Source organism: Pseudopodoces humilis, chromosome 17, assembly GCF_049639895.1.
Source record: "Pseudopodoces humilis isolate 2021_Gansu_Grassland_sample_001 chromosome 17, ASM4963989v1, whole genome shotgun sequence".
NCBI lineage: Eukaryota > Metazoa > Chordata > Aves > Passeriformes > Paridae > Pseudopodoces > Pseudopodoces humilis.
Window position 1 is genome coordinate 16967976 of NC_142216.1, and position 11348 is coordinate 16979323.

An 11348-nucleotide genomic window follows, 5' to 3' on the forward strand; every position below is an offset into this window, starting at 1 on the left:
TTCTCCACCCTAACCAAATACAATTCAATTACTTGAAAAATCAAACCAGGAAACAACAGCACCGTTTGCACAAGTAATTCATTACAAATGTACTTATCAATTAAATTCAAATATAACTTTGGCACAAAATACCACACCAGCAAAACAAACGCAGAACTAAAACCACGCATGAGATCAAGAGCACCTACAGGAGTTTCTGCTACAAGAGGTTAAATACTGAGGCCTCAGCATTCACTGCAGTAACTGCCTACAAAGGAGAACACCCAAGGCTGAGCCTTACTGCTGTTACTGTCCACAGGAATCCAGGCACACTGTTTCATATGACTTTGCAAATAAGCTGCCAAGTCCATCAAAGCACCAATTTACAGTAAAGCTGGGCACTGAGAGGTGCAGCTCTCCCATTCACACCACATATGATATTGAACTCACATAATTTTATTTTCCTGCCAGCCAGGGACCCAGCTTGCCTTCCTGAGGCACACAGACACCTTCCAAACCCATCTCCAAGAGAACCTGTTGTAGCCTTTTGTAGGCATCCCAAATCTCAGAGCAATGTGGCTTCAGGTACAATTGCTCTCCCTCACTGAAATAAACCCACTGTGAGGTTCCTTCTGCCACCCCTGCCCTACCCCTGCCCCAAAACAGCTGGGACCAGCCCTTCACACTGCCATCTCAGGAAGGGTTCAGGACACTGACTCCAAGTGCTGCCCAGAACAGAATTTCAAATGGCATTTCAGCAGGAAAAGCTAAAGGAAACTGTCCTAGGAAGAACCAGAGTTCTCTCCAGTTCTGATGGACAGAAGACAGGGTTCTGAGGACAGGGACAGAACTCAGAGCTGGGACAACCTGAACTCCACGGGGAGCCCAAGGCAGTCACTGGCGAGGCTGCTCTCCCATTCCAGAAGCAGGATGCGGCAGCGAACGGCTCCGTGCCCATTCCTGCACATACAAGTTCACCTCGTGCTCCCAGGCCTGTGCTCCACAGCAGACTGGCATTTCCCTGCAGTACTGCTCCTGTACCTCCTGGCCATGCCCTGTCTGGCTGTAAGAACAGCAGCTGATTCCCTGTGCCATAACACTCAGGGGACACGAAGCAGTTAAAGCGAGGGACTGAATGTGCAGACAAACTCATCTAAGCAGAAGCAGCAAGATATAGTACAGGGTGACTTCTTACCTGAAACTTTGTTTCTGGGCTTCAGATCCACCAATCCAGAATGAAAGGGGATTCGAATGGGTTTTCCTTCTCAGACTTGTCTGTTAAAAGAGAGCAGCCAATCATCTTCAGCTTGGTGTATCTACTTCTTGCTTGAATGAAATCCCAATTACTGCTAATGCTGTTAGAGACAAGGCAGCCCAGGCACCTGCCCAGCCCGGGACCGACTACGTTAGTGGGGTTGTCGGATTGGTGGATCTAAGACAGAGAAACGCATTTACAGACAAGAAATTCCTCCTTCCCTTACCCTGGCTCACCCAAACAAGTGTTTTGGGGTACAGCTCACTTTGCTAAGATTAAGGAAGATGAGAAGAAGCTACAAAGCAAATAACAAAGCAAGTCCTAAAGCTTCAACCACCAGCTCACACCTCGCAGGCCTGCTCCAGGAGCACAGGTTCGCACAACAGCTCGATGGAGTTCTCCTGGTCTGCCACAAACATCCTCTAAAGCACTTTACTGCAATGATTATTTCCCTGTTTCCAGGCTCAAAATGACCTCGTTTGCCTTACATGTCTGCAGCACAAAGATGGAGTTGTCAGGATACTCCTGATCTGAACGGCAGCACTGAATTCAGTACATGTGCAGTACTGCTGTGTCTCTGGAATCTAGAGCCAGAAGAGAGTAAGGCACTTTACACCACTCCTGAGACAAGAAACAGTCACCTTTTGCTAAGCAGGGAGACAGAAGGCCTCCAGCTAGTCCTGCCAGCAGCACAGTGAGTGTGACTACTTTAAAGCAGCTGGAACAGTGATACGTCAGAGAAGATGGGGTCTGCAGTCAACTCACTCCACGTGCAACAGAAAGCTCAGCCTACAGAGATCAAACTGTGCAACCTCCACCAAGAGCTTCAAAACTTTGGGCCATGGCCTGCAGAGCTTCCCCTACCAGCAGTGAGAACAAAATGCTGCAAGATTCCCAGAGGGACAGCATCACCACCACCTCCTCTCACCTCTGCTCTGCAGCCCCTCCAGAGAGCTGAACCTCAGCCTCCACTGCTGTGCCCCACGTCTCAAGCTCCAGCAACTCACAGAAGCGTGGAGAAACTGTCCCCAGCTGTGTCAAGACTGTCTCCATGAGGACAGGACTGTCCCTGGCTGCCCACTGCTCCCCAAAGACAGGAGCATCTCCATGCTGGGGTGATTCCTGCCTTGCCAGCCTCTGGCAAAGGCGGTCACTCCCAGGGTAGCGTCTCAAGGACAAGCGGCGCTGCAGGCCCAGTACCATGTCCAATGTATGATTTCTAAGGCTTCCAAGGAAAGTGCTAGGATGTCAAGGCATATGACTCAGAATTTTCAGAGTACAATATAGCTCAGCAAGAAGCCAGCTATCAAATTATATAAATGTACCGATTTGCTAAGTCACTGCAGAGCCAGCAGGGTGCTGGAAGGAGAGGCACTTCTCCAGGAAGCCAAACCTTAACATTATTTGCAAGTGTAACAGCACAGGTCTGATTTTTGTCTCTAGAAGGACTGGTGTGCTGCAGACAGCCTGAATAACAAGTTTCCCTGGCTAGTCCTCCCTTGCCCTAAGAGAATTGCCAACAGAGATTCACTATCAAGTCCAAGCTGGAACTTACTAAGTTTTGCAGATTCTGAGTATAGATTTTCAAAGAGCTTTAGGCATTTTTGTCTGAAAACCAAAAATCTGCTTCACTGCAAAGGTTGGAACACTTGAAAACAGCCCCATCGTGCAAACCATGCTGAAATAAAACCTCACACCTCTCAAAAAGGCAAACAGTGCACATTGGCACAACTTTTGTACCAAACTCCACATTCAAGAACTCCTCAACAGGAGTTGAAACTCAGAGCAAACTTGCAACACTGAATATATATATATACACATACATAAATATATATATATATATATATATATATATATAGTGGTTCTTCTCTTCTCCTCTAAGTCAATGAGTAAACCAAAATTCTGTAGTGTTGCCAACAGCTTGAAGTTGACCCAAAAAGCTTTTTTTGCCATTTTACCCAGAAAACACATCACTCCCTATTCCTAGCAAGTAGGTCCCTACCTACATCTTACAAATTTCCATTTGTATTCATCCTACAAACGAGCCCAGGAAGCTCAACTACTCTTTGATCCCAAACAAAATTGTTAATTTCCTGGGGTGGAAGTACAAGGATGCAAGTCCTGCGGGGATGTGGATTAACAAAGCACCAAAGAAACAACATGCCTTCAAATGTTCCCGTTGTTAATTTAGCCTGCATGAAAAGCAAATTAAGTTTTCAGAAAGAGTCAGTGCTTTTGGTTGTTAAAACACCAATGGCATTGCCTTATTTTTGCATTATCTGCTCTCGGTCATGCATTGTTCATATTGGGAAATGTGTGGAAGTTGCACAGGAAAACAGAGTAGGTTGTCAGATGTCACACCACTGAGCTCATAAATACATCAATAAACTGGGGAAGGAAGGGATTTTCCAGAAAAAGTGGATTTTCTGTGAATAATGATGCCATAAAAATCAAACCAGGAAATCAGATTATGTAACAACATAAACAGTGGCATTCGTATAAAGAAGACGTCACCCAAGGAAAAAGCTGGAAGGAAAGGATTGTTACCCATCAGCATTAATTTAAACAACTCAGTCAATATTCTCATTTTCCTTCGATTCATTTTCTGCCCTGCAACTAAAAAATTCCTTGTCACGGAGCAGCCCTCTCATAAGCACAGTCTCTTGTTCTCTCCCACACATCATTCCTCTCGCATTGGCACATTTGCTGCAACATCCACTCCATCTGAAAGCCATCAGCAATCTCCCTGAGCACGCTGCTGCACGAGCACGCTGAGCTGCCCAGGGATGGGCAACTGGAAATGCCAAAGCACCAGCGACCTCGAAACCGCGCAGCAATAAACCCAGCACACCCAGAGACACACGGCAAGCTGATTTAACAAGCAGCAGAGGTGGTTTAGAAAACATGAAATGAAATGGAAAGGTACATCCATCCTTGAAAGAACATCCCCAGGTCTTGCTGAGGGTACAGCTTGTAACAAAGCAGGTTGTTTTGCTGCGATGCTGTTCACAACACTCCTCAGTGACCCAAATCTTAGCAGCGCTCAAAGCTCTGTATCCTGAGGGACAGTCTGACATGCAGCAAAGGCAGACTTTTCAAAGCAGCAGCCCCAGAGCACTTCAGAGAGGGCAGCTGCACCCACAGCAGCTGCCTGCAGAGACAGGATCTGGTAGCACACCTGGGCAGGGATTTACTCGGGAGCTCCCGGCCCGAGGCCGAGCTCTGGGGCAGCCCATGGAGCCCAAGGCTCCCGGTCACACTCACACAGAGGAGCCCTGCACGTGCTCCAGGCTGCAGGGAACTCCCTCTGCTGCACCCCACCAGCTCAGCAGCGGGCAGAGCTCAGGGAATTTTGTCATGTTAGAAAATATAAGTGCATCGTGAGGTGAGAAATCTCTGAGTCTGGAATGAAAAAAAGCCTCAGGTGAAATACCAGGGCTTAGTCTCCCCAAGAATTGGTAACTTCCTTTTATTAAGAACCAAAAGCAATTTAGCTTCAGAAGTTCCCCCACAACTGGCACATCTGCAGCTTTCCTTCACCTGAGTAATCTGATGGCTACTGCCACCATCACCACAAACCTTAGATAACTCTTCTTTACACACTTCTGCATCTTTATAGCCTACTTCCCTGTGCCATCTCGTTTCCCCAGCCAGGCCATTGCTCCAGCTAAACCCTCTCAAAAGATAAAGCTTTCCACACACCTTTCACCACTCCGCTGGCTCTGAGTGCAGTTGCCTTGCTCTAATTCATGTTCTTAAGCTCTTCCTTCCCATTTTCTGCACCGCAGCCAAAGTCACAGAAATCTCTTCAGATCTGCATCCTCCCTCTTCGAGGCACTCTCTGAAACAGGACTGTCACTCTGAGAGCCTGGCAGCAGCACAGACCTCACATTCCCTGCCCCAAGGCTCATCCCAAGGCTGTGCCCTCCTCACATCCATCCCATCACCACCTCTTCAGCCACTGGCTCCAGCAGCTGCCTTCCCCACGTGTGAAACCCTGCATGTCCAACATGCAGCTCTCAACTCTGCTCATTTATCTACTGAACATTAAAAAAAGACACCAGCAACGCAAACAGATCGTTATCCTGCTGAAGAAAGCACATCTAGGTTACACAAAGGTTTACAACTGCCTTACTAACACTCCATCTACTCCCAGGCTTCAGTTAAGAACCAGTGACATTTCATCTAGAACAGTACCTCCTTTGTTTCAGCTGCAAAGATGATCATTGCCTGTATCTGTGTCACTACAAAAGTCAACTCTTTGAAGGATTCCTCTAAGAATATGTGGGAAAAAAATCCCACAAATCCAACTGCCTGCTTGGCTTGCAATGACTGAGAGAAGAAAAAAACCAGAGCACTACAGCCCTACTGAGATATATATACAGCAGAATATTGGGATTTATTTTGCACTTTAAGTTTTAAATAGTTTGGGGGCACAACCATCTCCAGCTGCAGCAACCCAAGGAAGTTCAGGAACCCCTGGAGTGATTTACAGCAGGAGCTGCTGCTGCTCAGGCAGGCCTGTGTGAAACACTTCCTTCTCAGACTGGTACCTCTGAATTGAACACCTCCACCTCACATCAAAGTCCTGCCAGGAGAAACAGAAAGATTTTTGCCAAGATATTCAATTATAATTCTTCATTTATTATTTACCAAGGTACTTAAACACTAGATGCTTTTATAAGAGCCAGAGAGAGGCATTCTAGATGCTGAGGGCTGTGTGTTAGGAAGATTATTTCCATGTATATAACTTCAAGATACAAATGATGGCAGTGTAAACACTTGCTTGCCCATTTTATTCCCAGGCATGGCCTGTCCCAAACTTTCTCATACTCCTACCACAGAGCAGAGAATGCTGAATTTAACCTGCCAGCACAGGGATCTGTGTTTGGAGAGCAGCTTGGGCAGCAAGGCCACAGTTAAACACGAGTGTCAGAAGCTCAGTGAGGGGCAGAATTCCCACACACCTGGATTCCTGCTCGGGAGCCTTCTCCTGTAGGTGGCTGGTGGGTACAGGAATCTGAGAGCAGCAGGTTTGTTAAGCCATCCACATCTCAAGCTGCACAAAGTCCTCCCCATAATGTATAAAAAGCCCCTCAAACTACTCGCCACCGTGATGCATTCTGTTACAACCACCTCAGCACAACCTACGCAGCTAACCCCCCACACTGTGAAAGCTGCTGGTAACACTAAATAATTATGGGAAGCTTCCTGGGAAAATGAAGAACACAAGGCTTTTAGCAGGTATTGAAGATAAACACAAACCACAGGGTTGATGCAACCAAACACAGATTTTATACACAACTTGGATCTGCAGGTAACAAAACTTATTCACAAAGCATTGCTATTGGTTCTTTAAAAGAGCAAAAAGGTCACAGTTATCTAATTTCACAGAGAAAACCAAAACCAGGGGCAGAAAGAGCCCTTTCAGTGGCTGTGGCTGGCCCTCCATCTGTTCTGGATTACTTCCTCACTCCTCAGCTGCCTGCTCACATCCAGCATTTCCCTGAGCCCATGACTGGACCAGCCCCAACCCTGCCAGACACTGTGAGCCTCAGCCTGGGCATCCCAGTCAGTCCCAGTGAACCTAGGGGAATCTCACCCCTACAGGTGGGCACCACCCACATATGGAAGCAATGGAATGGCATCACTCAATGCTCATGCCCTTGGGAATGACAGGATCCACAGCACAGGAAGCCTTCAGCTGTCCTGAGGGACACAGCAGCTTGGGAACACTCACTAGAACTTCACACAGCAAATCAAAGTTGTCACTCTGAAACCTTAAAATATTTCTCTGAGATTCCAGCCTTAAAAATAGAACAGTATTATTTACATGACTGATTTTCCTTTAAATAAATACAAATGATCTATCCAGGGAAGGCACAGTTGAGGGCTAGAGCAGCATGTTCTGAAACGTACATGCAATTAACATGTTGACACATTACCTCACAGCAATCAGCCCCTCAGAATTAAGGTGTATTTGCTCCTCAGAACTTTCACATCACACATTTGCTTCTGTATTTACTACAGATTCATCCCTGGCACTTGAGGGAAGTGATTGAGCAAAAGTGCACCAAACCCCATCTCCCTGATCCAAGAGAGGCATAAAACTTATGCTTTTAGGAATGTGGAACACTCTTAGAGAGAGCAGCATCCCCCTGAGTCTGCCAGGCAGGGATGATCCCAGGTTTGGGATGTCTCCCACAGCACTGACTCCCATGTTTCCAGTCACACAGAAATCCCCAATGGGGAACTCAACCCAAACAGCTTCTGCCCTGCGGATTCAAACAAATCTCCTGGAGAATCTCCCCCCCTGCACCACACCAGAAGGCAAAACCTCCACTTCTGCATTTAGGAATGATTTTCAATGATTTTAGGGAAACATCTCCACTCAAGCACAAGTGATCCTGTGCAAGCCATCACTAAGGTTAAAGTTAAATTCAACTACCAACTACATTGTACAGAGCACCATTTTCTCCTGGAAACTATGGAATTAATTGTAGTTCTTATTCAATTATATTTATCCATTTCTTATGAAAGAGACAGAAGTGTATTTCTAAAACCTCCTACTACGTACTAAAACTCCTACTAACCCCACTGATAATTGCATGGATTAGCACATTTCCCAGCTCCAGCCAGTGGAGGATACAACACTCACCAGCAAAAATCCCATTTTCTTCCTCCTGATAAAACCTGGCTGCAAAGAGGAGAGACTAAAACGGGAGAGCAAAACCACAAACAAGTGGGGGCTTTTGAAAGTCCAGGGAGCCAAACCTCCCAGCTCCAAATGCTATTCGAGCACCTCACAGAACCCAGAGCTGAGGAGTGTTGGTGCCTTGTTCCAGTGAGGAAAAAAACACCAGAGCACAGTTCCCACTCGGGAATTGAGGCGGCATCTCTTGGGATCAACCTCTGGGAGGCTGCTCCCGAGCAGGATGGCCACAGAGCTGCCCCAGCCTTGTCCTCCCTGCTGAGGGCACTGAAGCTCTGACGTCCCCCAGGGCAAGTGCGAGATCACAGCCCCAGAGCAAGAGGCTCCCTAAGCCCCCGTCCTCAGTGATCAGTAAAAATAATGAAAGATACACAAAGGCTTTGTAGGTTTCCCCTTTCATTTTATTTCTGCTTTTCGAGACCAGATGGCACAATTAAAGAAAGTTCATATTTTCTGGACCAGATAGTTTAGCAACAACTCCACTGCCAAAAAAACCCATTTATGTCTCCACTGAACCTAGCTCACCTTCAGAATGCCTTGAAGGGAAACTATTTGAATTTTGCCCCTCAGTTCTGGAGAACTGCATGAAATTCAGTATGCGAGAGCAAATTATGCTTAAGAGAAAAAGCAGTTATGCTTATAACAAATAAATTAGAAGATATTTACCGATTACTATTCTCTCTCAGCTCCTAACTTAATTTTACTCATGCCTAAAGGCAGTAAAACGAGGGGCCTCTGATTTTTGCCTACAGAGATCTAATTTGCTTATATTAAAAAAAAACCCAACACCTCTTTCTGCTGCTCCCACCTGGCTGCCTCTCCACTAACGCGAATTTAACGGCGTAAGCGTTAATTAGGGGTATAACCAATACACCAATTAGGTCTCGTTAGGTAATTCCGTGGGTGCCGGAGCGGAGCTGCAGCAGCGGCGCTGCCCCGGCCCGGAGCCCCGAGCCCGCCCGGCGGGGTTTGATGGGCCCCGGGGGCTCGGGCCGGGGCTGGAGCCGGACCCACCGCCCGGAGCATTTCGCTTTCGGTTCGTGCAGCGCGGCCGCGCCGCTGAGCGCCGCCAGCCCGGGCCCGCCTCCCGGGGGGGTTAATTGGTTAATTGTTGTTATTTATTTCTTTTCAATGAGACGGAGGCGCTCGTGTCGCGCCGGGCGGGCCGCGGCGGAGGCGGGAGCGAGCGGATCCCCCCGCGGGGGCAGCGCGGCCGGGCCGGGGCCGAGCGCGGGCTCGGCACGGCCCCCGCAGCGGCGGCGCCGGGCCCCGCGGGCCGGGCGCGCCGGCGGGGCCTGAGCCGGGGGGGGCGAGAGGGGGCGGCAGGGAGTGCGCGGGGGCGGGGGGGGACTCACCATGAGCTCGATGGTCTTGTCCTCGATGACCGAGTCGGGCTCCATCGCGGCGGCCGCTCCGCTCCGCCCGCCCGGCCCGGCCCGGCCCCGCCGCCGCCGCCGCCCCGCGCCCGCCAGGCCCCGCCGTGGCCCGCCCGCCCCCGCCACGCGCACGCGCACACGCACGCGCACTGCACCCGCCGCGACGTCACGGCGCGCGCGGAACGGGCGGGGCCTCGGGGAGTCAGGCCCCGCCCCCGGGGAGCCCCGCGCTGCCCCATGGGGCGCGGGGGGCGCGCGGGGGATGCCGGGAGTGGGGGGGGCGGCCTGAGGGGAACGGGAACGGGGAATCGGGAATGGGAATGGGGAATAGGGCATAGGGAACGGGAAGCGGGAACGGGAAACGGGAAGCGTTGCGGCAGCGAGCGCCTCGTGGGACGGCGGAAGCGCCCGGGGCCGCGAGCGGAGCAGAACCGTGCGGGAAAGGCCGAGGCGGGTTTGGAACTGGACACCGGGGGATGGAAACCTTGGAAAGCGCATTCGAGACCCCCCCAGCCGCTCCCTCCTTGCCCCGGCACAGGGTGCCCAGAGCAGCTGGGGCTGCCCCTGGATGCCTGGCAGTGCCCAAGGCCAGGCTGGGACGGTGGGAGGTGTGGCGCTGGATGGGCTGTGAGGTCTCTTCCATCCCAAAGCTGTCTGGGATTCTGGGATATATGGACCCATGAGATGGCTGTGCATGTTGCACTGCTCACCTGATAAACAGTTCTGTTTAGTAAATCCTAATCTGTGCCTTGGCCCTGGTCTTGCTGCCACCGCTGGGCATTTCCAGGTAGCTGACCTCAGCCCTTGGCAACGAGCAGCTTTTCCAGCCTTTAGGGTCTGGATCCTGCTGGCAAAGTGCCACTGGCACAGGAGCCACGGAGCCTCCAGGAGCCATCCAGAGCTCAGGTGCTTTGGGGACCAAGGACCCTCGGGCTGCCCTCTGGCCATGCAGCAGGGACCAGCTGCAGCCACAGGCAGTGGAAATTGGAAGAAAAACTGTCCTAGGCAGCAGTTTGGTGTGACAGCACAGCACTGGGCTTGCTATGAAAATGGACCTGGAGCTTCCTGCGAAGCATTTTTTCCTGTTACCTGTTCAAATCTTTGCCAAATGGTGAAGAGATGGAGGATGAGCAAATAGAAATGGTGCAAAGTCCTTTCTTCCTGACAGTTCAGCTGCTCCACAGGGCATTGGTGTCAGCAGAAATGTCCTTCATCCATTCAAAATCACTCAGAATACCTACCATGAGGTCTAAGCCCTTTTTAGAGCATTTGAAAGGAAAAACAAGAGTTGCAAATGTCCATCTCCATCAAACCCCTGCTGCTGCTCACAGCCTGAGGGTGACAATTTGATGTCCCCAAAAGCTGCCCCATTTCCATTCATGGGGACAAAGCCAAACCCAAAGATGCCACTGCCCCAAAGTCCCTCTAAGTGAGGCTACAAACCCAAATGCACCCAGGGGTGCCCACAGCACTGCCCGTCACCCTGACACCCCCACTGCCGTGGAAAATCCATCCTTTTCCTGCTGCAGCCGAGCCGGCCCTTCCCACCTTCCCAAGACAGCCCCCAGTGCCCGCGGGTGGAATCACCCCTGGGGCAGCACCCCCACACAGAGCTGCCACTGAGAAACGAGGGGCAAAACCCAGCTCTGGGTCTGATGTCCCTGGCATCAGCCCTTGGCTCTGGACATCACCCATGGCAGCAGAGATTTGTTTGGGACACCAAAGTAAAAAATCAGCATGTCTCAGTCTAAATATACCCAGAGCAGGGATCTGCTGACAGCACAGCACTCCTGGTGCTTTCCAAAGCACAGCCTGCTGTTCTGAGTAGGGCAGGGATTCCCAGGGCAGAGGAAATGAAGAGAAAATGAAAAAGAGAAAGAAGGGGGAAAAAAGTCTTCCATTAATTTGTACAAAGAGTAAATCAGTTTTGCCATCCCGGCAGTTCCAGGGGTTCCTGCACCACAGCAATGGATGTTGCACATTAGAATGGGTGTCACTCTGGCAGGAGACCTCAGATGCAATTTGA

The 11348-nt window shown here is 50.2% G+C and overlaps 1 protein-coding gene across 2 annotated transcripts in view; it reads right to left on the reverse strand.

Annotated features, from left to right (window-relative positions):
* The window catches only part of FBXW11 (F-box and WD repeat domain containing 11), a 54507-nt gene extending 45102 nt beyond the window's left edge, over positions 1 to 9405 (reverse strand). The window contains exons 1-2 of one of the 2 annotated variants that reach the window (XM_014261114.2): positions 9302 to 9405; positions 1175 to 1254 (exon numbers count right to left, since the gene is read on the reverse strand). Coding sequence is in view for 1 of the 2 variants with exons in the window: in XM_014261113.2 (XP_014116588.1) it covers positions 9302 to 9346 (45 nt within the window). In the remaining variant the exon portion in view is untranslated. The remainder of the gene's footprint in view (positions 1 to 1174; positions 1255 to 9301) is intronic. The other variant, XM_014261113.2, reaches the window with a different exon arrangement.
* Between the last annotated feature and the right edge of the window lie 1943 nt (positions 9406 to 11348).